The sequence below is a fragment of the Emydura macquarii genome, unplaced genomic scaffold, assembly GCF_026122565.2.
Source record: "Emydura macquarii macquarii isolate MOO-44397 ecotype Brisbane River unplaced genomic scaffold, CSIRO-AGI_Emac_v2 contig_691, whole genome shotgun sequence".
Taxonomy (NCBI): domain Eukaryota; kingdom Metazoa; phylum Chordata; order Testudines; family Chelidae; genus Emydura; species Emydura macquarii.
Window position 1 is genome coordinate 3,676,637 of NW_027130828.1, and position 27,678 is coordinate 3,704,314.

Sequence of the window (27,678 nt, forward strand, 5' to 3'; positions counted from 1 at the left end):
TTCAAGGATACTACCCACCACCTCCAACAGTACCAGCTGGTGTGGCTCCCTGTGTTCCTCGCTTTGTGAGGTCCAGTAATGTTCCAGAATCCTCCCTCCCACCTGCTTCCGTGCCATATGCCGATCATTACAGTACATTTCCCCCTCGAGATCGACTGAATTCTCCTTACCAACCTCCTCCTCCTCAGCCGTATGGACCAGTTCCTCCCATCCCTTCTGGAATGTATGCTCCAGTGTATGACAGCAGGCGCATCTGGCGTCCACAGATGTACCCAAGAGATGACATTATTAGGAGCAATTCTTTACCTCCAATGGATGTGATGCACTCTTCTGTCTATCAGACATCATTGCGCGAGAGATATAACTCATTGGATGGGTATTATTCCGTGGCTTGCCAACCTCCAAATGAGCAGAGGACTGTGCCTTTACCAAGGGTAGGTGAGAGTGGAAAATAAAAGGATGTGATTTATTTTAAAGGTCATGACAGAAATCATACCACCTAATTAGCACAGATCTCTCTTCTTGCCTTGGGTTTACACTTGTCAAGCAGCGACCTCAAAACAGACCCCTTTGCTCCTCTGCTTACAAATACACACAATCTGAATTAATTACATACATCCTAGCTGTTGCCTAGTCCCATTTCTTTGATTCACATTATGGCATGACTGTACGCATTGAGGAAGACACTTTGGATCCAAGATGCATCTCTCTCTGCCTAGGTTCTGTAATGACAACTATAAATGGGACTCCAATCCAAAGGATCCTGCCTCTAAACCAGAGATGTCAAATGCATGGCCTGCATGCCAGATCCAGCCTGCTAAATGTATTTATGTAGTCCATAGTCAGATGGTTCAGAATCTTGGCTATCTTTTTTTAAGTACGTTTCCAGCTTGGTTGTAGAGAGAGTCTTTCAAATTTAAATTGAATGTATTCAATACAGTAACGTCTACTTGCATGTGCAGATGGCTTCTGACAGTAACTTGGGGGGTTGAACTCTCCTGCCCCTGTTAATCTCATTGGAGTGTCAGCTGTAATATCCAGTGATGACACTTCAGTCGCAACCTTAACTGTTTCATTGCTGATCATTCTAGCATATGCACTAGGAAACAACATGAGAGTTAAACCCAAGGGGAGGTGGGAATTAGGAGTTGCTGCAGAGAAGGAAATCCAGAGGAAAGAACAAAGGAGATGCAGAGAAAGGAGGATGAAAAAGGAAGAGAAACAAAGGGGAGAAATAGTGGTGGCAGTACAGGGGAGCAGATTTTCTCACTGAGTGATGCTGAGTGTGACGACAAGATACTGAATAAAAAATACCTAAAAGTTGAGTTACTGCTTAATGACCAGATTCTTCCCTGAATCCCTCTGTGAACCTCACAGTGACATTAATGGGAGTTCATTGGGGGGAGTGAGGGGCATATGGCTCCTAAATTTATATCATGGCCTACGAACCATAATTCAACATGGAATGAGTTTGACACTCTGTTGTACACGTTCTTTATCTTGTCCTCGTTGTTTTCTCTCCTGCATACAAATATCTGCCTTGTGACTGGTATATGGTAAGGTAGCTGTAACTGTTCCTTGCTTATTTTTCCATGTGTTAGCAGGTGTGAGAAACCTGTAAATTATCTGCATGATCCTGCTGTGAGTATTCATACTTTGATGCCCTTCTCCTATTGTTTATTCTAGGAGCCTTGTGGTCACTTGAAGACCAGTTATGATGATCAGTTAAGACGAAAGCCAGAGCAATGGGCACAATACCACTCTCAAAAAACACCTCTTGTGTCCTCAACCCTTCCTATGGCAACACAGTCTCCAACACCACCTTCTCCTCTCTTCAGTGTTGACTTCAGCACAGAGGTGAGAAACCAAACCATTTAGTGGTACTTCTGCTTCCTAATTCTGCACTTACCAGGAGAGCTTTTCTATCTGTCTTCTATTAGATCAAGTTCATCCCCTTGCAAGTGCAGGATATAATCTCCCTAATAAAGAAAATATTGGCTGTTAAGCTGATGCTACACTTGATCTCTGACAAAAGGCCAAAAATAAATGAAGAATTGATTTAACTAAAAGGCAGCTTAACTTTATAGCACAATGTTAGTTTATTGTTAAGACTTTTCTACTGCAGTATGGAAACTGGTGTAGAGCTTCACACAGATCTCCGATGCAGTTAGAGTAATAAAATCATAGCCACAGCATATCGCACACATCAATTGTAATTAACTGTGATTAGAATCTCTTGTTTTATGAACTTTTCTGCGTAAAGCACAGTGGATACATTTTCTATTAGGAAGAACCCTCCCGTTTTATTTTCTTATTCTTAATGGTGCTATAACATGATACACAAACTTAATCAAGGTGCATGTGTGCCTGTAGTCCCAAAGAATGCATACGCTGAAGTGAAAAGTAACAGAAGGCCCTGGTAAAACATTTAGCTGTGTGGTATGACAGTAGCAAAATGGAAGTGAGACTTAGGAAGCAAGGCATAAGAACTGGCAGTGTGTCTTGGAGGAGAAACCGATCTTGCAATATCTCTTTTTCTATAAGCCTAAGAATGAAAAGATTAAAAATAGATCTTGGCTAAAAAGCCAGCCCCTTTGTTGCCATTTGTTCTAAGTTATTGTAAATAGTTATTTTAAGGTTTGTCTGGTCACAGATCTCCCATCAAGTCCTGGTTAAGGCCTTACCCAGGCTGGGGATTTCTAAGTTTTGTTTTACCAAGGTTTGCTTGATATAACTTTAGTAAAGGGAAAATGCATGGCTTTGTCTTAAGTTTTCACTACCCTGGGATTTGCCCCAAATACAGCCATTAAGGAACAGCCACTGGTGTATCACCACTAGTGCCAGCCCAAAATGTTGCTTCACAGGTGCAAAATGTGGCTTGCAGTGATTTATACTCAGGGCTGGTGCAGCTACACCAGTGGTTGGCCATTGATGGCAGAAATTGAGGCAGCTCCCCAGCATGGACAAGGCCTTTGACTACCTGTTTCATGTCTTGAAGCAGACTTGATGTAATAGTTCACAGTAAACAGTTTTTCTGTATAAACACTTCAATACTAAATTCCCTTTCTTTCCCCCTTTTCAATAGTTCTCAGAGCGTGTTAGTGACTTGAGTGGTACTAAATTTGAGGAAGACCATCTTTCACACTACTCGCCCTGGTCCTGTGGTACGATTGGCTCCTGCATAAACAGCATCGACTCAGAGCCCAAGGATGTCATTGCTAATTCAAATGCTGTGTTAATGGTATGGCTGTTCTGCACTCTGCCTGCTGACTCAGGTGGAAAGCACTGCAAGGGTTTTCATTTGATTGCCAAACTCAATTTGATTGCCAGGCCTTTTGTAAATAAACTTCTATTGATTATAGTAGACTGAAAAACTAAGTATTGAGGTGAAACTAGTTCCGATCATTTTAAACCATTTGGAACAAACTTTTGCCCAGCTATGTAAACAAACTATCCTTCTATCAATGAAAAAATTATGCAATGTTATTTGTAACATTCTTAAACTTAAGACAAACTACTTGAATACCAAATCAGTGTACATAAAGCTTACTGTTGGTCATAGCATTTTCAGTAAATAATTAATAATTTATCATTCAGGACTCCTATTCCTCAGATCTTTCTGTTAGACTGAAGGGATGAATGGATGGACAGCTATGATGCTGTATAATAAGGATTTCCAGTTCTGGTCAGGTTGCTTGCAAAACTGTGCATCTTTAGCTGTTTCTTCCTCCTCTAGTGGGTAGCGCTTCCCATTTAAGAGATGTCTGCAGTGGTGTAATGGTGTCAGGATACTCCTCTGTGGTGGTCTTGACAGACTAGTATGGGCCAATATGTCCGAGATAGGGCAGATGTCTCCAGCTAGTTTTAAGTGAGGTAGTCAGAACTGCTTGAGCACATTTTTTTTCACTTTGGGGATTTGACCAGATTTTCTATTCCATATTTGTCACTGTTTCAGAGAACCTTTATTTTGAAGTGAATACCCTTATCAATGTTAACTCTAGAGAGTAGACATGAAAAAAGCTAAAACATTCTGCATGAACTTTAATCATGGTTACAGTATACACACGGGTGACTTATATAAAACTAAAACTTTATTTTATTTGTGTAATTTCCCCTAAGCATAGATCTCACTCTGCTAAAATGCTTTTGGAATGGACATATTCTCCTCTAGTAAACGCCACCCAACCCAAAACCTTGAAATATGTGGAAATGTAATTGAATGAAAATACAGCATAACCTTGTTTTATTGGACTGAAATTGGGTACACAAAATTAATTGAGGTTTGAATAAACTGGAAAATAAAACATATTTAATATACATCCAGGGAGCTGACCTCATTTTGGATAAGTAAGGTCTTGTATGCATGTTGGGGACTTGTGTCCTACTCTGGTATGATCAAGTGGCTGCCACTCCTGTGTGCTGCACCACTAGGGTAACCATGTCTCATTCTCTGCTACCTCTAGTATTAGCGAAGATGTTGAGGGTCATAGTATAGAAATGATGTTTTACAGCAGCTGGGCTTTTTTCTGAGAGGAAACAGCTTTTTAAAAAAAAAAAAAAGTATATCCTTTTCCACTGTTAATCACTGTCTGGTAGCCAGTTGGCTACTAAAACCCAATAGGTAAGAGTTAGTATGTCCCCTCCCAGCTTGCTGGCTGGTCAGGTTGGCACTAATCACCTCGTGTAATAGTGGTTATTCAATGACCACTGGCCTTTTGAATGACCCAACAAATGTGCTGAACTGCAAATCAACCTCTTGTACCTTCTTGTTTCTCCTAAATGCGTAGGATTTGGACAGTGGGGATGTTAAACGGAGAGTGCATCTGTTTGAAACTCAAAGAAGGGCAAAGGAAGAAGATCCTATAATACCTTTTAGCGATGGACCGATCATCTCCAAGTGGGGTGCAATCTCCAGATCATCCCGCACAGGTTATCACACAACAGATCCTATTCAGGCCACTGCTTCCCAAGGAAGTGCTACTAAGCCCATCAGTGTAACAGGTACAGTAAATGCTTCCTATTGCCAGCACAGCATGTGCCCTGCAGACATTTGGATCATTGTTGTGGACAATTAATAATTGTATTATTAATGTATCTGTGTATATGTATATTTTCTTATGGAAACTGAGAAGACATTGATTGTACCTTAATTTGTTATAGATTATGTCCCTTACGTCAATGCTGTTGATTCAAGATGGAGTTCCTATGGCTCAGATTCTACTTCATCAGCACGCTATATAGAACGGTATGAACTTTCCCTAGTGGCTTTGTTCAAACTATTATTCCATAATTTATCTACTCCTAAAAATCCCAGAGAGAACGAAAAATATCTAGACCATGAATAGACCTAATAACTTTAAATGTGGCAAGTGCTTTGGCCTTGTGCCTCATCAAGCACTGGAAACAAAACGAGGGTAAGTTTGATATAGTCCTCGTTAGCAGCAATGTGCTCAAGTGGACTGGTCACAGGACTTGAAACCAGTGACTGTGAGCTGTAGTCCCAGCCTGGATGCTGATTTGCTATGTATGGCCTTTAACAAGTCGCTTAACCTCTCTCTCTCTCCGTTTCCCTATATGTAAAATGAAGGTACTTGTCTGCCTCACGGGTGTTGTGAGGACTGAATAGGTAATGTCTGTAAAGTTCTAAGTATCATTTCATGTACACAACTTTTATCCAGAACCATAAGCTGGTTATAGCTAAATTGCAAAGTTTGAGGGGTCTATGAGAAAGTGATTCATTCTTTACACTGTTTATGACAATAACAGCTGCTTTTCTCTTTAAAGGGACAGATTCATAATTACTGATTTATCTGGTCACAGAAAGCATTCCAGTACTGGTGATCTACTGAGCATTGAACTACAACAAGTAAGATGTTGTACCATGATTACAACTTTATGTACTATAGTGTTTTCATACAAACTATCTCAAAATGCTTTACAGAATTAAAGTGTACATATACCAAAGTGATTAATAAGAATGAGTAAACTAGAGCCTGGTTCTATTAACACTTAACACCAGGCATGGTGCTTATTAACCTGAGCAGTCCCATTTATTTTAATAGGGTTGCTCATGGTGGAAAGTGCTATGCCTGTTAAGTATTGGTATCTGCAGGATCCAGCCCTGGGATTGGGGAAGAAATGTCCCCCCTGATATATAGCTGGATGCAGTGCATTCTGAGAATATATAATTGCCTGTTTAGAGAGAGCTAGTTTTTGTATGGGGAGATTTGTTTTGCAGTCTAACAATACAAAGTTTAAATGTAGTTGAGTAACGGGGGTTTTTTTCCCCACAGGCCAAAAGTAATTCATTGTTACTTCAGAGAGAGGCTAATGCACTAGCCATGCAACAGAAGTGGAATTCCTTAGATGAAGGCAGTCGCCTTACCTTAAATCTTTTAAGCAAGGAAATCGATTTGAGGAATGGTGAGGTAAAGAAAAGGGTGATTGGGATGTAGATCACTGAGGTGTTTGGGTATATATTTGGAAGAATGAAATTTTAAAATACTTATAACCTGCTCTGTTTGGGCTAGTTACTGCTGCTGCATGTGGTTCAGTGTCCGAGAGCGAGCAGATGCATTTGCTGGACTGCTTCTCAGTCAGGAGGTGGCTTAATCATGGAGGGACTCCACAGAAATGAGTTCTGTTTTATTACACCATTGTGGATTGCCAGGAAGGGTAGATATACATTGTACAGTTAACTGGAAATATACTTAAACATGGGAGATGGAAAGAGTCCATATCCATCAGTTCTCCCACCTTCTCTGTCAAGAAAGTGATTCCTATATTCTATTCCTATTGTAGGTGATATAAAGCTAATACCTCTGCTAGTGTTGTATGAAAAAGATTCCTTTCCAACACCCACATACTTTACACTACTCTGCATGTAAGCAGAAATTGCTATGCAGAAGTATCTAATCTTATCTGTACCCAATGATACCATTGGTGTCCGAGTAGCTGTCTATTTCCTAATCCCACTCTAGCCCCTCCTATCTCAGGAATGTGAATTATGATATTACCTTCCAACTTCACTTGAATCCTTGAGGATTGTATACAGCAAGTGAGAAGTCTCTTGTATTTGCAGACTGACTATACTGAAGACTGTGTAGACACAAAGCCAGATCGGGACATTGAATTAGAGCTTTCAGCCCTTGATACTGATGAACCTGAAGGGCAGGGTGAACAAATAGAGGTATGTACAAGAATTGCATGTTTGGTGAGGTCATGTAATTCTTTGATTAGGTGTTCAGATGTTTCTAGAAAATCTTTCTTGTAAAATCAAGGATTTTTCATGTTTCTAGTGAAAAACCTTTTAAAATGAAAAGGTTTTATATTGATCTCTGAATCTTCTTTGGCACCATTTTACCATAGAACTTGGGCTACTTTTGTGCTAGTGGCAGTCATCTGAGATTGTCAATGTTGCTCTGATTGCAAAAGTTTTACTTTTTTTGTTCTTCTTTTTGTTAAATACAAGGCAGTATTAGTAATTTTTCCCAATATACAAAATGGAAACCAAAAGTATTTTAATACATATAAAGTCTATTAGAATATGGTCATTTAAACCAAACTTTTAAATCACCTCATTTCTAATACTAAATTCATTTAAAAAATTGTCCTTGCTCTTTATATTTTTATATTTTGCTTCTATTAATAGACTGCATTCAGCTCCTTAAACATTATTTCTTTCACCATCATTGTGCAGTCATAAAATGTTCTGATCTTATTTCATAGCACACAAAAGGATCATCACAGCTCTTCAGTAAAGCAGTCACGCATTCAAAAGGAATTGAGATCTGTCATTAAGGCATTAAATAATGCGTGCTAGTTCTTCTGGTTTCCATACTTTTTTTGTTGCTCCACTTGTTAAATATAAAGTGGGTGCAAAACTGGTTGAAAGACTGTATTCAAAGAGTAGTTATCAATGGTTTGCTGTCAAACTGGAGCGATGTATCTAATATGGTCCCACAGTGTCTGTCTTGGGTCTAGTACTATTCAGTATTTTCATTAATGACTTAGATAAGGGAGTGGAGAGCATGCTTAATTTGCAGATGGCACCAACCTAGGTGGGGTTGCTATTACTTTGGAGGATAGGCTTAGAATTGAAATAAACCTTGAAAAATTGGAGAACTGGTCTGAAACCAACAAGTTGAAATTCAGTGAAGACAAGTATCAAGTACTACACTTACAAATTAAAAATCAAATGCCAAACTACAAAATGGGGAATAACTGGCTAGGCAATAGTGGTGCTGAAAAGAATCTGGGGGTTATAGTGGATCACAAATTAAATAAGAGACATAAGTGTGATGAAGTTGCTAAAAAGGCTAATACTCTTGTTACTGCACCACAGAATGTCATATGTAAGACACGGGAGGTAATTGTCACACTCTATTTGTCACTGGTGAGGCCTCAGTTGGAGTATAGTGTCCAGTTCTGGGTGGCAAAGTTTAAGAAGGGTGTGGACAAATTGGAGAGAGTCTAGAAGAGAGCAACAAAAATTATAAAAGGGTTAGAAAACCTGACCTATGAGGAAAGGTTAAAAAAACTGGGCGTGTTTAGTCTTGAGAAAAGAAGACTGAGGGGCCACTGGAATAGGCTTCCAAGGGAGGTTGTGAAATCCCTGTCACTGGAGGTTTTTAATAATGGGTTGAAGAAACACCCATCAAGATGGTCTAGATACTCATGGTCCTGCCTCAGTGCAGGGGGCTGAACCTCTGGAGATCCCTTCCAGGCCTACATTTCTGTGTGTCTATTAAATATAATAATGAGCATCGGTGAATTTTATCACGGGGTTCTACTGACAAACAGTGAGAGTGAAGCTCATTTCTAGGACTTTGAGATGGAATCCAGTTTTAGTTGAATTTCCACCCTCAGATTTTTTTTTTTTCATGTCATCCCCTGTACTTGCAATAGCTTCTTATTTATCTTCTAAGCATCACTCCCCACCCTTGCCTCCTTTGGCTCTCACCTTAAAACTGACTTCTCTCTTTCACTATTGATATCAACACTATTGCCCCTTCACTGCCATTTTTAATTGTTTTTGTCTCTTTTTCTTCTTTGTTCATCTGAATTGGGTGGTAAAATCTATAAAAAAACCTTTTCTTTTTTGTCTGTAAAGTCCTGGATACACACAGGACCACAAAAACACTAACATAGAAACAAAATACAGTAGTGTTTTTCTCCTACTTAAGACAGCATGACACTATGGACTTCCAAACAGCTGATCATCATTGCAAGTGAATACAAACTGTGATCTGTGCTAGGTGGAGAACCACAGGTAGAGGCTTAGTCTGTACATTGTCTCATTTTATACTGACAATTGCTATCAATTTTGGAATTGGAGTGCCCTCAGTTTTAAGGAATGGTTGGCAGGAAATTATTCCCTATGTGGGGTCCTTTGTTTTCAAATCAGTTTTCAAACTTTGTCTGAAATAACCCAGGCTTGTTGACCTTCAGGACAAACAGGACTGGTTTTTGAGGACTGAGGGGCTTCATGGGGTGGTATTATGGCACAGGGGATTAGCAGCTGAATTTAAATGAGTAAATGGTAGAGTAATGGTAGATATCTCTTCCGTATGAAATCAAAATAAATGTGGAACCTTCCAATAGGAGAAGAGTTTCTAGGAGTAGCCTCTGACCTCCAGAATCATTACATAAAATAAATGGAAATCTGACGATTTACAAAGGCAAGTAGTGACAATATTGCTGGACAACTCTATCTTCTTCTCTTAGGAGATTATGGACATACAGCTAGGTATCAGTTCTCGAGATGATCAGATGCTCAATGGAACTATAGAGAATGGACATCCACTCAAGCAACACCAAAAGGAACCTTTGGAGCAGAAGAGACAAAGTTTAGGTGAAGACCTTGTGATTCTGTGAGTGTTAGACTAAACAGCAGCATCAGAGTGGTTAAAACATGAATATTTAAAGAGGAATTGCTTACCTTCTCACACTTGGATGAGACGTGCACTATGTATGCATGGTGAAGTAAAAAGAAACTGTTGATGACTAGGAAGGATTGGTCTGTGATTATAAAACCCACCAAATGTACCATTAGTGCACTAGTTTTTATGCATTCATGTTGCCTAATATATACTGAAAATTGGTAACCATTGATATAAACCTATGATTTATGTATTCCCATACTGCACAGTAAATACAAAAATATTTTTATAATTACCAGAATTTAGGGAAACTAATCTCAGCAAGGTTGGTGTTAAACTTAATTTCCACTAACCTCCTCTATGCCAAGAAAGTGCAAAATAATCTGTTAGAATCACCCAACAGTATTTTAACCATTTAATGCTGCCTTTGAAAATGAGGCAATCTGCATTTTCTCTGTGAACAAACCTTTCTATAATAAAACATTCTGCCTTTCCACAAATACCATTTAATTTCAATATTTGCATAGTTTAATGCGCACAATTTATTTCTTGATATTTTGCATTAAGATGAAGTTTAATATTTGTATGATTTATTTTTCCCCTCAGGGAGGAACAGAAAGCAGTCCTGCCCATAACTTCTTGCTTCAGCCAGCCTATCACAGGATCTTTTAGCAATGCAAGCTGCCTGCCCATCAACACATCAGTCAATGTTGGCAGCCTCATTTTGAAAAGTGCTCACATTATGTCTGAGGATAAAAACGACTTTTTAAAACCCATCGCAAATGGCAAGATGGTTAACAGCTGAAAGGCATTCATCTTTCCAGCTTGTGACCCACGCCGTGGAAGCATTTACACTAGCTTTTTATATATATAATATATATTATATAATGTATATTTTTTTTAAAAAAAAATAATATTGGGGTCATCCATTTCCTGTGGACTCTTTGATACTTCAAGCCCCTCTTGCATTAGCATTCTGAAAAGATAATTTTACTTTACTAGGGTAAGGCGTTCATTTTCCACAATGAATGGAATTTGGACATTGTTTTACTTAAACTTAAAGCAGCTTTTTATGAGTTTGTAGCAATCTGGTGCAGTAACTGAGCCATTCTTATTTAAAATGGCTTCTATAGAAGATTAACAACTCAGTTATTTAAACTAGCAGGATCCTACAATGATACATCTAGTGAAAGTAAAACTAATTTATTTGTGTCTATTTTGTTTCATGAGAAAGGAACTTGCATCTTGTTGCAGCTGCTTTTTCTTTAGTTGTGAAATTTTGCATGGAATATTGTTTCCTGTTTGAAGAGTGAGAGGTAGGGATTTGTACTTTAGACTTTATTACAGGGTTAACACACTTTAGCTTTGTACTCCTGCATTATATGCAGGACTGTGGTGAAGTGCTTTGCTGTAGCTTTTTATTTTTTATTTGTTTTTTCTCATATCTGCTTTAGTACTGTTGATAGTTATATACAGGCTACTTGTCCAAGTAAAGTTACAAAAAGTAACCCAAGTGCCTAAATCCTTCAGCTAATGTTCTTGGTATTGATTTCTCCAAGTTTTATGCACATCCATTTTGATAAATTATGCACTAATGTAACAGTGGTTTTGGGTTTTGTTTTTTTTTTAAATGCAGTCCTCCACCTGCATTTATAGACTCGAGATGACTTGGCAAAAGAATCAGGTGCTCTTGGCTTTCCTGTGAAAACCCTGTATCTAGTGTTTGCACTGACTAACAATATGGTATTGCTGGGTTTTTTTTTTGTTTTTTTTTTTTTAATTTAAATTAATTAGTGGGTTATTTGGCACTCATTACATTGTCTTGGTTAAATATTGTTAATCATAACTTTGTATTCAGGTTTAATTTTACTTGTTCACTAGCTATTGACTGAACCTAAAGTAATATATCATTATTTCACCTAGAGTTGTATGAATATGTGCCCTGATAAGATGCGACTGAAAAGTCATATTTGACATGTCAGCTGAAGATAGAGTACACACACACAAGCACTCTGGGCATAGTTTTCTTTGAAGTTTAGAAATTCAGACACCATTTTGGAGAAGAAAGCAGGGGACCCTCCCTCCTGGTGATTGCTATCTTATTGTTTGTCCTCTTCAGTTTCTTGGTACACGTTTTACTTTTTTTATTAACTTCTGTGAAGTTGTTTACTCTGAAAATTGTACTGGAATATTTTAAGCCAAGCTAATCTTTCACCAGGTGTACTGTATGTAAGGGCTTTTCCTGCTAGCAAAATGCTTAAAGAGGATCATGTTACTGGTCATCTGAGTTATTTTACAAAATCACAACTGTGTGTTGGATAAGATTTTGATAACTGTTTTGTGCACGTTTCTGGGGGTGGGGGTTGGCATTTCCCTGAGGGTTATTCATTAGACTGAGAAAATATTGGTGTTTGATATCTCTTAATGAACATGTCCATGAAATAATTATGTTGTAAATATATCTGAAAATCCAAGGGTTAGTTTTGATATTCTGGTGTCAGTATGGAAGATCTTACACACTTATTTAATACTAAAATGTAAAAAAAATATTTGTAGAATAACCGTGAAGTAGCCTTTTCTTGGTTTCTTTGGCTATTTACTGTACCTTCCCTGATAGGCCAGTGCCACTTCATCTCTGGAATAAGACTGGTATTTTGTTTCGCTTTGCAGCCTGAAATGATTAGGAACAAGAATTAGACCACCTTGTCACCTTAACTCATTTCCTGTTGATGTTACAAATTAACATAGAACGTTAGACATGAATATGATTGTTGTATATTTTATATCAAGACCATTCTGTAAATATGAATTTATATTACTTTTGAAATGCTTCCGAAGTACTTTTATTTGCTGTATGTAATTCCAAAAAGGATATGCAAACCAGTATGTCTATTTCATGGATATTTAAACAGTCAGATCTTCCATGTTGAAGGTAATGTAATTTTTTTAAAAAGATTTTTAAATTTTAAATTGCTATTTTGTTACAAAAATAGAGAAAATATAAAGGTTTGAGAAGTCCTTATTCGCCCTCAGGGAAAGAGCCCTCTGTGCACCAGAACTCCACAGAACATCTTCAGCATGATCTGAGGGTGAATATATACTACATAAATTGATCTTGTGTATTTACCTTAACTTTTTAATTTTAAAATTGCAAATTTTAAAACTTGGTTGTGCTCTGCTAAAGGGGGATTGGGATAAGCTGCTTACACACATTTGTCTGTTTTGTCCAGTGCAAATACAGCAGCCTGACATATTCCTGCCAACTTTATTGGAATGTCTAAGATCAAATGTATTTATATATGCTTGTCTGCAGCAGAAGATCCCATGATACAGTAGCTTTCTAGAAAGACTACATGCTTCCTATGAAAAGGAGTCAGTGCTGGGCTGATGCTAATTTGTGTTGAATCTTTAATATCTAGAATGACAGACACAAGAATTGAGGGATTTTTAATAGTGTGCCAACATTGTCTTAGTTTTTAACACTGATTATTATCTTGCCATGAAACTATGTCCTCTGGTGCCCCAGTAAGTAGAAGCTAAAGATGGGAACATAGTTCTGGTTTTTCTTTTTTGGCAAAGTTTCATCACTTGACCTTATACAAACCAATATGTGTTTGTGTATCTAGTTGCAAATCAGGTGCCTTTTTGGGCAATGGAAGGGCTAACTTTCTGACATTAAAATAGTGACTAGTCTTCTTCATGTGTAGTAGTAGTAGTAGAAGAGTCCCATTTAGGTTTTTGGCCAGATATATTATGCTCTCAGAAAAAGGCCCATACAGATTAAGGAGAAGTGTGTGGCTCCTTTGCTTTGTGCAGATGAGCGTATTTTTTTCCAGGAGAGGTACAGCAGGGATTTCACATGTCAGGGATACAAAGTTGTATCAATATCTGAGTTAAAATGTGTTGCCTCACAACCTGGATTCATTCATTCCTTGTTCTGTCTCATTTCCTACATGGGTCTTAAATTAGAGATTAATGCTAGTCCTGATATGTCAGGCTGTATACTTTTATGACAAAAGTAATAACATATATTCTTAAGATACAAATTATAGTAGAGTGACTACCCTGCTACTGATATTTTGTTCCTGTAACAAAAAATGAATGACTTAGTGTTCATACAGATTGTGCATTGTAGAATGTATACTAGACCTTTCCAAGGATAGGTTAGACTCCTTTTACAAAGCAAATTGGCACTGATTCTTGATAGACTAGTACAGAGTGATACTAAAGTGTGATACATAAAGACACCAGTTGTAGATGTCATTTTTGAAAAGTTTAGTGCTTTGATAACACACTTGAAATTTTAGTTTAAATTTATGGTGATGAGCTGAATGCTGTTCTTGTGTGTTAGCACTCTGGGCTGAGTGAGGTACAGAATCGTACACAAAGAAAGGTCTGGGAAAAGAATGTTTTAAAAATTCTTTTGTCAAAACCCCAAACAATTTGACAGTGTGGTTTTTTTGTTAAAGCACAAGTTGTCAAATATCTGCTATTGTACATAAACACTATTTGAGAAGTATCTGCCAGCAGCTCCGTTATCATATTTGTCAAGAGATTTTTTCCACCATTATTAACCTGTGTCTGAAGGAAAATGTGAAATAGATATTAACCAAACAAGAAGTTAATGAATCATCCTCAGTACTTGGAGCACATTACTTATGTTATAGTTAATCCTTTTTTGTTAGGAAATCTCTTTAATGCAAGGACCTCTCCTGCAAGCAGAAAACAATAATTGTGCTCTTTAAATGACTAGTTCTTTGCAGTATAAATGCACAGCTAACTCCTTGGTACTAGTGGTCACAGTGCACCTCTTTGCTGGCAAGGGAGTGCTCTGAAAACTTAACTCCAAGTGTCAAGAGTAAAATAGAGAGCAAAATTATCAAAATTCCCCACACTTGAGCCAAAACCTGTTGTTCAAGGAAGACTGTAGCCAAAGCTCTTTCTTGGCATTTCATGTTTAACAAAATTTGAAATAAAACACAACCTGGCTGCATTTATTGCTGTCAAAAATCCAACATCATTTGCACATATCCCATCAATTTATCCAGAGTAGGCCTCAGTTAATCCAAGGCATGAAAATGCATGCATTTTCTTCGCTGGGCAAACAAGTACATTATACTGTAGTTGTGATACAACACATGTGGCTTTTATTTGTACTGCACATACCCACTGTACAGCCACTCAAAGTATTGTGGTTAGCTTGCAGCATCTGCTGTCTGCATTTATACAGTTTACTGCATATTCTTTTCCCTGGAAGTTAAAGAAATTTTTTTTCTTGTTGCATTGATTACATTTTATAAATTTGCTTAGCTGGAACGTTGGGAAAAGAGGCCTGTTTGTCAATTGTACAACCGATTGTGAAGCTCTAGTGTGAATATTTTTACGTCTGTATTAGACATTTTCTTTGCAAATCTATTGTTCGATTGAAATGTAAATGAAATAAAAGATGGTGTACACCCATCATGTATAAAGCAGGCACCATCGCTACGATGGATTTAATGCTCATTTTTATGGTGCATTCTCAGCTTCTATTTAAAACTATAATTTAAAATCTGTAAAATGAAATGGGGATATATAGGGGAATAAATTCTATTCCATTTATTTCAATTCTGAATTTCCAAATTGTAATGTTTCCCTTTGTGTTATAGGAATAGGATTAAATGGGAAATCTAGACCATCTGGTCTGTATTTGGGGTGGGGTGGGGTGGGCTGGGCTGTGTGATAATACTGAATAGCAGAGTGAATTCTGTGTGTTTGTGCTGTAGCACTGAAGTAAAGAGATATTAGCTTTGGCTGGTCACAGAATAGAGCATCATGGTTTTCAGTGTTTTGAGAGACAATTGATGGAAAAAGTTTGCAGTACTTGACATGTATTTGCATGCACAAAATAAAACGATTTGTCCGCCTTACGTGTGTGTGGGTGTGTTTACTTCTAACAGCCGGTGTGTAACTGGGGCTACCCCAGCATCCCTTGTTCCTCTCTCTCACAGTCACTCACACACACACACACCGCCTTACTCCCGTGCTCGGGGCGCAGAGCGAGCTGCGCGTGACGTTGAAAACCAGCCTCTCCTGCTGCCCTGGGTGCCAGACACGGCGCACTCGGCACTCACCACTGCTCCCGGGGGGGGGAGGGGGGCGGGGGCAGGACGCCTGGGTTCATTTCCCGTGGGGGAGGGGGGAGGTGCAGGACGCCTGGGTTCTTCTATTCCTAGCTGAAGGCCGGGGCCCGTCGGTCCGAGCACGGCCCTTGGCCAGCTGCGCGTAGCGAGGCGAGGCGGCTAGGCCTCCCCCCTCGATGTGGGGTGGTTGCGCTCCCGTCTGCTCGATGGGCGTTGGCGCCGGGTTGTACCATTGCCAACGTGGGGCCGCCCTGCGCTGCTTTCCCGGCCTCCTTTGCGCTGCTCGTCCTCGGCCGGAGCGGAGCCGAGCGGTGGGTGCGGGGCGGGAGGCGCCGCCCGGTAACTGCGCGCGGGGCCGGCTGAGGCGGGCGCTGGGGCCCGGTCGGGAGGACTGGCCGCGGTCGGGGGGGCAGGGGCATGGTTGGGGGAGAGGGACCAGATCTGTGTGGAAGGTGTGCGGGGGGGGGCAGAGGGTTGGGGGGCAGAGGGGTGAGTGGGGGGGCGGGGGGGTTGCTCGGAGGGCAGGGGCTGTGGGGGGGCAGAGGGGGTGGGGGGGCAGGTGCCGGTGCCCTTTGGGGATGTGCTGCGCCTACAGCTCCACAGCTGCACCGGCACTCTCCTGCGCTGCTGGGCCGGAGATCGAAGGTGCCACACCGGGAAACGCCAGTGACGCCTGTCGCTCTTCTTGGTCCCTTTGTAACACGTTTGTGCACCTGCATTTACAGTCCGAGCCAGCTGCATCGGCAGAGGGGGCCCAGAGGTCAGCACTGCGAACGAACCAGGAAACGTGAGTCTCCCGCGAGGACTGACATGAGAGCTTGTGGCAGAAATTTGCTTTTAGTTTTTGGGCCCAGCCGCCTTTATTTTTTTTCAATGTTTGTTTAAAAAAAAACAGGGGAAAATGACTTTTCCGTCATTTCTTCCGCTGTCACCAGCTACATGTGCATTTATTCTGTTCAGGTTGTCTTGTAGATACAGGCTGTGTATACTGTCTTCCTGTTCCCTTTGCTCTGGTAATATTAATAAAGGCAGTAATGTAGGACATTGTTCCCTTTCCATGTCTGCATTCAGAGCCACCTCTGTTCCTCCCTTGCACACATGAACAATCTCATTCTGAGGCCCAGATGTAGGCCATGTGAGAGAGAGAGCCAGAATGAGAGACAGAAACAGTACAGGCAGAAGCTTTGTTTGATTAGAGATTCTTTTTTAATAACATTAATCTGAGTTTTGTAATTCTGCATTCCCAACCTGAATAATTCACAATAAATCCATTGCATTTGAAGAGCACGGACCAGGAGATTCTGGTTTCATCTACATTCATATCTGAAAAGTGTCAAATCCATTGTATGTTTTCCTGCTGATGGCAAAAACTTTAGGTGTGCTAACATAGTCTGTCTTGAAATTAGTTTGTAAAGAAAAGGAAAGAAAGGCCAGTTTAGGGTAAAGGTACCAAATAAACAATTTGAGCATAGATCCCTGTGACATGTTGTAGTTAAGTTTGGCAGACTTTGATTTTTTATAAAATCATTTTGTCTGATCTCAATGTCTGTCTTTAGGCATTTTTATTTTTTATCATTTTACATTTTCCCGGTTGTGCAAAATTAGGAGTGTTAACTTTTTTTCAATTTTTATCAATTGACATTTTCACAGTTGCAGGAAGTTATGGGGAGAGTCAGGCAATAATTATTTAATGATAATAGATTCAAAAAGTTAAAGCATTAACTGTTAACACATTGTCAAAATATGCCAAGTAAATATCCTTTAATCAAACTCTAATAAAAGTTTCCAAGTAGCATTTTTCTTGTTTTGCCTATCTGTAAATTTTTATTATTGATGGAAATTTTTTTTCAGTTTGTGTGTGGACAGTGAAATCAACATTTGCCAGCATTTAGGGATAATCTAATTCTTCCAAGACTAATTATAGCTAATTAGTTGTTTTAATGAATCTTGTTGAAAAACCAGAATGATACAAATTGTCTCCAATATTAAGGTCAGATACTAAATTACCTATTAAATGTTGTCTTACAGTAGCCCAGCAGTGATATTCTATAGCTTTCCCCTATGTACACAACAAAATCACCATACTGGAGAGGGACTTAAGCTGTTTTGGGATTTTTTGTTATCAACTCAAAGGGAAATGAGCCACCAACAGAATCACCAAAGCCAATTTTTGCAGAACTTGGGTTGTAATTTTGCATCTGAGAACTGACCCAGTCCAACCCTATTTAGCTTGCGAGAACTGAGGTGATCAGTTTGAAGAAACATAGTTGCAGACTTGCTTTAGGATGTGCAGTTAATTTGAAATAGGTGGAATATCTGTTTTGTATACGATTGTTTGAAACTACCTGTTTGATGGTGTACTATAACTAGGAAATTAAATTAACCATGTTAATTTGAGTTCCATTTGATGCACAGAAAAGAATTGGAATTTTGTGTCAGCATACAAGCCTCAGGAGTACATAATACCCACTATTTTTTTTTTTCTGGTTACTTTTGCTCTTCCTTTTTTCTGAATTGGAAAATAGTTTGCCTGTTGTGCAAGCAGAAGAGAAGGTAAAAATAAATCAAAATTCTCCCACAACCAAGTCTTTAAACAAAACTAATTCCGTCCTGCAGCCCAGAGAACAGGGAATTGCCTCCAAACCCAGGTCTCCTGAATGTAGTCAAACACTTGAATTTCTTGTGCTGACGTAATACTAAGGATCTGTAAACACTTTACAATAGTACATGGAAATAAAATAGAATAACTAAACTCAACATGACAGAGCATCTCTATGGCTTAGTTCAAAGCTGGCGGGGGTTTTAAGGGCATGAACTTCTTTAATTTCTCGGTTTCCATTCTCGATGGGCCCTGTTATGGATGAACACTTAGAAGAATACAGCTGTCTTGATAATGTGATGTGTTGTGCTACTAGTCAAATAAGGCAATGTACCTTACCCCAAATGCTAGCTGGTTAATGTCTGTCTCTCTAGGGTAGATACAGGCCATATCTTCTGTGTAATTCTTTTCTATTCTGAAAAATAATCTCAGTAATCCTGTTTTATCATCTTTTATCCTGAACCATCTGACTATCTACTTGTTAATCTGCATAATCCGACTTATAACAGTTTGCAGATACAGTTCGTGGTTGGCAGAAAACCTAAAAACACTAATTTCTCCTTACGGTATAGATTGTGCCCTTGTCACAGAAATACAGACTATTAGGGCCACCTCATCAACATACTTTCTAGAATCAGGTTTATAATAGCCTGTTCAGGATCAAAGTTCACACAACAAAGGGTTTGTTTTTATTCCATTAGCTCTGGAGAACTGTTGTGGAAGCTGTTAGTGGAGCTCTGAACTCTCTTTACATCCTCAGGCAGTTATTCAGCTTGTGGTCTCTTATGATTGACGCTGTCCGCTCTTACATCCATTAGGGATGAGAGGCTTTTGATGTATGTAAATACTAATACCCCAGATAGCTTTTACAGGGAATATCCTCCTGCTGCTGTCATTGGCTAATCTCTAGCCAACAGAAAGGTATTTAGATGGTATAACTCAGGACAACTGATGGATTTAAGGTCAACGGAGATTACTACATCTCGGCTTGACAGATTTGATTTTTAATTTTTATAATTTTGATTGATAATATTGATGTTTTTTAAAGCATTTTCCCCCCATTTTTATCTATTTAAATTTTCACAGTTCTGAGAAACTACAGGAGGGTCAGACAATAACGATTTTATGACAGTAGACACTGAGATTAAAAAGTTAAAGCTTTATAACCATTAAAACCCAAATTGTTAACCTGATGTCAAAATATACAAAGTAAATATCCTTAAATCAAACTTTGATAAGTTCTCAAGCCGCATTTTTCTTATTTTGCCTATCTATGTTTCGATTATTATCAATGGAAATATTTTTAGTTGGTTTGTGTCTGTGTGGTGAAATCAATATTTACCCGTCAAAATCTAATTCTTCCAAGTCTTGTATCAATTCTGCATGTATATGAGTTGCCAGCATTATCAATATACATAATGTGCTACAACTGAGTTTTATTAAAGTGAAAATGAGCTTTATGAAATGTTAAGTGCTTGCAGCTCCATGGTAGGCAGATGCAAGGAACAGATTAACAAAAACATCTTATTTGTCAAATAGAATTCTTTATTTGCACACTGGTCTATATAAAGTATAATATAATTAACTTGCAACTGCACTGACTAATGCCAAAAGCAGAGTTCCCCTCTTGCTACAGTTCTTCTCTTTATCGGGAAATGAGCTGTGAAACTGACGGTTAATAGCGCACACAGCACCATTTTATATATGTCTTTTCATGCTTGCATTACATAAATTTGAGAAAAGAGTTTTGCTGGAGGTTTGCTCAGATTCTGTTTGATTCTGGGGAAAAACAAGTGCCAACTTTGAGCCTAGATAGAATTTTTCATGTTTAGTAAAAATCTCCTGGAGAGAAGCTTCTAATAGAAACCCTAAAAGATATTTCTTGAGAGATACAACTGGATATTGCACACTGTCTCCTCTTCTTTGTAAGGAAGGGTGGGGGTAAAGAATAAAGGATAGAACTTTAACTTTTAAAAAATGTATAAACTATTGTAACACTCTTGTTTCTTCTGAATTTTCACTGCAAGCTTTTAATTGCGCAAGACGCTGTGATATCTTTTTAAAAATGCATACAACTATTAATCTCATTTAGCAATAGCTATACGATAATCAAAGATTAGTAATTGCACACAGAATACTAGGCGTTGAAACTTAATGTAAAATATCCAGACGGAAATTTAATTGGTGTGGGTTTTAGGGTTGAGTGGTAGGGATCTTGAATCATCGTTAAGCAAAAGAACTATCCTCAGTGGAAAAAATATTTTGAATGCCTTACACTTTATCTATTGCAGAAGAAACTTTATAATAAAGAGCTTTTTAATTGTTTGGTTTTGGCTTAATAAACCTCTGAAACGATGAGTATCATCAATTCAGTCACAAAGAGGTTGACCAACTACAGCATAGTCTTGTTGGTAATGGTCTATAAACTGTTCTCATTTGAACAGCCTTCATGTTTTTTCTCTGGAGGAGTATAGAGCTTATACTACAAATTAGAGGTGATATTTGATACTGTGCGTGTGTGTGTGTTTGTACAAAGGACAGATGCATTGATATTGACCTGTCCATCTTTTTTTAGAATACAATGACTACTTTAGATGATAAACTGCTTGGTGAGAAGCTCCAGTATTACTACAGCAGCAGTGAAGATGAAGACAGTGAGAAAGAAGATAAAGTCGGCGACAGCATCATTCATGAAACTGTCAGTGGGGAGGTGGAGCTGACTAGTGATGGCACCGCAGTTAACACAGGTACTGTCACATAAAAGGAGATTTTATACTCCTGTGTGTGCCTGTCCAGTACTGGGGGAAAGGAATCAGTATCCACACAACTGGGACAGACCTAAATAGGACATTAAATAGTAGCACTTTTTATTAGGCCCCAGCAACAGGATAATAGTAAGGTGAAATGGATTACGACTGCTGCTGTCTGCATATCATGGAACACACTTTTGTGCCGGGACTTTTGCAGACTTATTTCACCATCACTTAATTTTTTTCCCCTCATTTCTATTTTGCTGTGAAAAGGAAACCTTTTCATACCCACTGTTGGAGGATACCTCTGAACCTTGATGGTGGCAGTGTGTCAAAACTTTGTACAGATATTAACTTTCATAACATCCCTTGGAGATAGATGGGAAAGTAATATAGGTAGGTAAGCTTTATCCCTATTATACAGATGAGTCAACCAACACAGAGAGGTTGAGTGACTTGTTCAAGGACACAGAAATCAACAGAAGTCAGGAGTTACTTGCTACTATTCCTATGCTTTATTACAGCAGATTGAGCAATATACAATAAGCGTAAATATGGTCTGTCCTTTAACTGCTATTTGTAAAGTACTCTGAGATCCTAAATGGAAAGTAAAATAGTCCGTTTCTGTCTAGACAAAATGCCTGCATGTTTTACCTTCAGGTCCAAAGGGTGTCATAAATGATTGGCGAAGATTCAAACAACTGGAGACGGAACAGCGAGAGGAGCAGTGTAGAGAGATGGAACGACTTATAAAAAAGTTATCCATGACGTGCAGATCTCATTTGGATGAAGAGGAGGATAAACAGAAACAGAAAGAACTGCAGGAAAAGATCAGTGGAAAGGTAACCTGGGAGCCCAGTGAAAGACTTCTGAGATAATAAATATTTAGCAGTTTCCATTTTTCAGCTGCTTTGAAAAAAAAATCATGAATCCTTGTGCCATCCTTGTATGGTAGGTATTGCTTTTAGGTATTACTGCTTTTAACAGAGGGAAAAAACTGAGACAGAATGCAATGACTACCTACCTCACGGGTGGTGTCAGGATTATCTAATGTTTGTGCAGTATTTTGAAGATGTTATACGCTTAAGTGTTAAGTAATAAGTGACTGCCCCAAGACTACGGATGGCATCTGTATCAGACATGGTGTATTTTCCTTTATCAGGAATCTGCATGCATTCATCAAATTTATTTCCAAGTTTGTGAAACAGTAAAAAAGAAAAAGCAAAAAAAAAAAAAGCTATGCAGCAACTCTGCCTGTAAAATAAACTTCATCTTGTCAGTTAATGAGTGTTGTGTAAGACATGTCTGCTTTCCAGGAGGCCTAATTGATTACAATGTATGGTAAATGAATGTTAAGGGTTTAACTTAGTCTTCAAACTGATAGGAAAGCATTAGATATCAAAGATAAAAAATGGCAGAGGTGCTATGCTATTTTAAAAGCTAAGTGGGATGTTCTGGTCAATTGACTTGTATTACTAGTTCCCATGAATCTAATTGAAGAAGTTGCTAAAGTTGATACATGCTGCTAATATTATGTTTGTGAGTTGTTAGTTAAATTTAGTTACATTTGGTAGTTAAATTTAGTCACTCATGCCCAACAATTGAAGATCATAAAGTGATACTGGGCGGAAATTGCCTGAATTTTAGGTATCTGTTTTTAATTTAAATGAACTTCACATTTGCCAAGAGATTCTCTCTCTGCCTGAAATAACCACTCTGGTTTTGACTGATATTTTCAGTGCTTCCCTGCTAAATGCAGCAGCACTAAACTAACACATCCTATGCCTAGAGTATGGTGGCTAACATAACCATAAACCCATATTAATTTCAGTTCCATAGAAAACATGACAAAATTCATTTGTGCCAAAGAAATAAATTTGATATAGAAATAAATGTTAAGCTTCTAATAGGGATTTACTCTGTTTACTTTGAAAAAACAAACTAGGAAATCTGACAGTATCCACTTAAATTAGAAGCAGTGTCCGAGCTGTCCATCCTAGAGTATTGTTTGCAGCTTACCCGGAACATGTGGCCACAGCTGTTTTGAATAAAATGGGAGCACATTATAGTCACTCACTTTTAATGCAGCCTATAGAGGCGAGAAGTCCCAATCTGGGAAGCTCCATCTTTATCAGATGTGCTTTCTGGCTGGATCAAAATGGAGCATCTTATGGTGGGAACTCTAGCCTCCACGGTCTGTACTTGGGTACAGTAGATGCTTGTTTGCAGCAACACCTTGTAAGAGCAACCTCTGCTTATGAGCAACATTTCCTCTGGGAACACTTTCCCTACTGTGAATTGTGACACTGCCCATAACAGCAACAGCCACTTAGGAGCAAAATAGCAAAAAGGGCACCAGTATGTTGGTGCTAATGAGCATCTGCTTTATTAAAGATGAGGATTGATGCAGGTCACACTCAGTCTGTCCTTGATTTAAATACTAACTGTATGTGACACGTATGGAGTTCTAGGTTTCTCTGTCTGGTGTATTTATAACATTTCTTTGCGTGTTATAGATGACTTTAAAAGAATATAACATGATTCATGATGGTGATGATGAAGAGTTTTTACAGCAGTACAGGAAGCAGCGAATGGAGGAGATGAGGCAGCAGCTGCACAGTGGGCAGCAGTTTAAGCAGGTTTTTGAGATCACCAGTGGGGAAGGGTTTCTGGACACAATTGATAAAGAACACAAGAACACGCTGATCATGATCCACATCTATGAAGATGACATCCCTGGCTCTGAATCAGTGAATGGCTGCATGATCTGTCTTGCTGCCGAGTACCCAACAGTCAAATTTTGTCGAGTGAAGAGTTCTCTGATTGGTGCCAGCACTCGCTTTACTAACAACGCTCTGCCTGCCTTGTTGATCTATAAGGGAGGGGAGCTAATTGGCAACTTTGTGCGAATCACAGACCAGCTTGGAGAAGATTTTTTTGCTGTGGACCTGGAGGCTTTTTTACAGGAGTGTGGTCTGCTCCCAGAGAAGGATCTGCTGCTGCTGACTTCCATATGCAACCCAGCTGCATGTTATAGTGAAGACAGTGATTTGGAAATAGACTGAAAAAAGGGAGCGAAGGGTTCAGTAAGATGGAATTGCCCTGTAGGGTGTCTGTGTGCTGTAGATTGTTCATTTGTTCTTTTCTGTGTATTCCTCTCCCCCCTTCCCTCTCCCCCCGCCACGCACTTTGGCTTTTTGCCCATTACTACTTTAAGAGTCTTTGTTATATGTATTGTAAAGAATTCTTAACATTTTGTTAAATTACTTCAATAAAATGGAAACTAAACCTGTCTTGCGTAAAGTGTTTTTGGAGTATATAAATGTGAAACAAATCTTAAATTGATTGCCAGCAGTATTCACCAGCTCCTATTCTACATACAACTGGGAACTGAGACACTTCATCCTTTTGAATTATATAGACAATTAACTGGTGCTGGTAGAAAGCCTGGCTTGGTAGCCTGGGAAATGACGTCTTTCTGTTCAGGGAAGAGATGTGACACAAGATGTGTCATCTGAACCCTGAAGTAGGGGAATCTAGTCCGTTTGTTTATTCAGTCAGGCTTTTTGGTGGCTTGCTGAAAGCCAGCAGAGGTACCAACTGAAAAGGTGATTTTTTTAAAGTGGATTTCTACACAATAGGAATAGGATTGAGACCATGAACTCTCATGAGCTTCCACTCTTCAAAAGTCATCATGTAGTTTTAACAGACAATGTAGAGCATTTCCCCCTCACTTGCTAACTAGCACAATTCACCACTCCATCCTAAAAGTTATTCTTTAGTGAGGCACAAGTCTTCATTGTTTAATCCCATATTGGGTCTAAATGTGAGACTCTCTTCATTCAGAACTCCTTAAATGATGCTCCCTGCAGCCTTTTAAAATATTGATCCAGGGGGTTGGTAATGGTTACTTGAGCAGAGGTGGGTTTAAGAGGAGGCCAGTTTTAAAAGCAAACCATCAAACAGCGGGTGTTGAATGACATCCAAGTGACTATAGCTGACAATATACATGGTGAAGAGAGTTTTGCCATTAACTTTGATGAAGCCAGGATTTCACTGACCATCTGTAAAATTCCCTCCAAAATTTATATTAAATCAGTGCTTAGTTCTGTTCCTTTCCATAGTTTATTCATATTACACCTTTCAGCTAAGGAGTTGCAAGGCGCTTTGGAATATTATGGTTGAGAACTATCCCGGAATTTAAAGGACATGCACAAATAGAGAGACAAGGTTGGTGAAGTATATCTTTTACTGGAGCAACGTCTGTGGGTGAAAGAGAAGCTTTCAGGATTACACAAAGCTCTCTGAACTTTTTCCAAACCTGCAGGAGAGCTCTGTGTAGCTCGAAAGCTTGTCTCTTTCACCAACAGAGGTTGCTCCAATAAAAGATATACTTCACCCGCCTTGTCTGTCTAATATCCTGGGACCAACACAGCTACAACAATGCTGCAAATATACACAAATAGATTGGAAAGGAATCTTCCACACCTGGTTGTTTTAGTGTCCCAGTAGATGATATCTCAGGCCTGGAAAAACAGACCATTTCTTTGGCTTCCCAACTTCATGCAAAGCTCTGATTTACACTTCCCATGTGGGGGCTAGTGAGGTCTGGGCTAAAATTTTGCACCATCCCCTGTTGACTTCTTTACTGCTTGGACTCAGCTGAACTGGGTTGTCTTTATGATCTCAGTCCTTTGTGAACAGCCAGCACTGACCCGGCATCTCTTCTCAATAGAAATCCCATAAATTAAAATAGCCATGGCAGGAAAAGGAAGCAATGTTAGAACATTCTGTTACAAGGGCTTGGGATACAGAGACACAGCAACTTGACTACAGGAGATGAGGGATCTCTGATGTGCATTATTTTAGTGAGCACGGTGTATGAAAGGAAGATGCAGTCTCTGCCCCACAGAGCTTATAATAGAAGTTCACAAACAACTACATTCTGTGCTGCATTTACTCTGTGTGATTCCATTTAACCTGGAGGTGCGGGGGCCACACACGGCAGAAGTTAGGGCAGAATTTGGCTTTATATAGGACTGAAAGGCTACGTTGTGTAAAATCTTCCTGAAGCCAATACATAAACTAAACCAACTTCATACAAGTATTCATGTGGACACCTTCCCATCAATTTGAAGTGTGTTGCTTGCTTTCTTCATTGAAAGTTCAGGTGAAACGAGCTACCTTCTTGTCTCACTCTTTTTTATTCTCATGGCAGCTGTTATTGGTAGCCCATCTTTATACTCAGCATCATTATAATTCAATAAAGCAACAACAACAAAAAACAACTTGGGGCTGAGGTGAAACCCTCCATGAAGGCTTCACAATAATTTTTTTCCATCTTTTGTTAAAAGTGACAAAAGTCTTTTAAAAACCATCCCTGCGGCTGCCTCAGTTGCCCAGCAACGTGGGCCGGAAAGTTCCCATCTTCCCTAAAAATACAGGTCGGATCCCACTTCATGCTACAGGAGAGAAACCTACAGAATTGGCTGGCTCCATTTGTTCATTATGATCATTATTGTTACTGAATGCTGCTGCTTTATGTCATAGGAACTGGTTTCGTCCTGCAGCACCTTTTGGCTGTTGAGTGTTTTGTTTCTTTTAAAGTGTGTTACGATGGTTTAATTTTTGCTGATTACCTTTTTGTATTTTGTCTGTGCTTTGCTGAGCGCGCTTTACAGCTTAGATCACAGCATTGATTTATAGAAAGCTATTTTTAGACCTTTGGAGAGGTTGATACAATAGTTAATTTCTCTCTCTCTCTTTCACCCTTGAGGCCTCTGTGGCTGGATTCATGGTAGTAAGGCAGCCTGACTTGACTAGCCTAGGGATACAAAGTATAGAACCAGGGCATTTAAAAAATCTTTAAAGTATTTCTAAAAGTCTGTAAAATGTCATGTAAACAAATCCTTTAAAAAAATACGTGATGCAGGTGATGCAACGGTATTATTGGCATGATTTCAGCATGACTGCATTACTCACAAGCAATATAGCTTAATCCAAATGGGTTATATGGGAAGGTGTACTTTCTTGATATACTTAATGTTGTAACTATTGAGTTATATACACCTTATGTGATGAATCTTTTTATTACAACACTCTTCCATTCCCTCATTCATTGCCTCGCTGTCTTATTTTTGATCTTTTGTTACCATTTTGTGGGCAAAGTGGGTTAGTTTTTAATGACACCCTGTCATTTGGATTATAAATATTTGATCTGGTTTAGTATGTTTTAAGGTGGCTTTATTTGTGCCATATGTCTGTGCAGTGACACTCACCCCTCACCAGTGCCTTTATACATCACTGTTGATGATAGTAATACACTT

The 27,678-nt window shown here is 39.0% G+C and overlaps 2 protein-coding genes across 9 annotated transcripts in view; both read left to right on the forward strand.

Annotated features, from left to right (window-relative positions):
* Positions 1-15,790, forward strand: part of RC3H2 (ring finger and CCCH-type domains 2) — a 44,163-nt gene extending 28,373 nt beyond the window's left edge. For 2 of the 6 annotated variants that reach the window (XM_067541734.1, XM_067541735.1), the window contains 10 exons: positions 7-434; positions 1,687-1,857; positions 3,086-3,241; positions 4,788-5,001; positions 5,161-5,245; positions 5,785-5,866; positions 6,294-6,428; positions 7,082-7,189; positions 9,727-9,872; positions 10,488-15,790. In XM_067541734.1, the coding sequence (XP_067397835.1) occupies positions 7-434; positions 1,687-1,857; positions 3,086-3,241; positions 4,788-5,001; positions 5,161-5,245; positions 5,785-5,866; positions 6,294-6,428; positions 7,082-7,189; positions 9,727-9,872; positions 10,488-10,686 (1,724 nt within the window). In that variant the 3' untranslated portion in view covers positions 10,687-15,790. Of the gene's footprint in view, positions 1-6; positions 435-1,686; positions 1,858-3,085; positions 3,242-4,787; positions 5,002-5,160; positions 5,867-6,293; positions 6,429-7,081; positions 7,190-9,185; positions 9,273-9,726; positions 9,873-10,487 lie in introns of those variants that run through there. The other 4 variants (XM_067541736.1, XM_067541737.1, XM_067541738.1 and 1 more) reach the window with 4 other exon arrangements.
* Positions 15,791-16,102: 312 nt separating this feature from the next.
* PDCL (phosducin like) lies at positions 16,103-24,644 on the forward strand. 3 transcript variants are annotated; one of them, XM_067541740.1, is made up of 5 exons: positions 16,103-16,314; positions 16,729-16,790; positions 21,178-21,349; positions 22,013-22,194; positions 23,869-24,644. In XM_067541740.1, the coding sequence occupies exons 3-5, from the start codon at positions 21,184-21,186 to the stop codon at positions 24,415-24,417; spliced, it is 897 nt and encodes a 298-aa protein (XP_067397841.1). In that variant the 5' UTR covers positions 16,103-16,314; positions 16,729-16,790; positions 21,178-21,183; the 3' UTR covers positions 24,418-24,644. The 3 variants fall into 3 exon arrangements, with proteins under 3 accessions (XP_067397841.1, XP_067397840.1, XP_067397843.1); XM_067541739.1 differs by having other exon boundaries at positions 16,287-16,342; XM_067541742.1 differs by lacking the exon at positions 16,103-16,314 and adding an exon at positions 16,439-16,455.
* The last annotated feature ends 3,034 nt before the right edge of the window (positions 24,645-27,678 follow it).

What these genes read in the sequence shown, in the direction of transcription:
- PDCL (XM_067541740.1), top strand. Translation starts at nt 21,184, where the DNA reads ATGACTACTTTAGATGATAAACTGCTTGGTGAGAAGCTCCAGTATTAC. An exon ending in TGGCACCGCAGTTAACACAG is followed by an intron (nt 21,350 to 22,012) that starts GTACTGTCACAT and finishes TTTTACCTTCAG; the next exon opens with GTCCAAAGGGTGTCATAAAT. An exon ending in AGGAAAAGATCAGTGGAAAG is followed by an intron (nt 22,195 to 23,868) that starts GTAACCTGGGAG and finishes TGCGTGTTATAG; the next exon opens with ATGACTTTAAAAGAATATAA.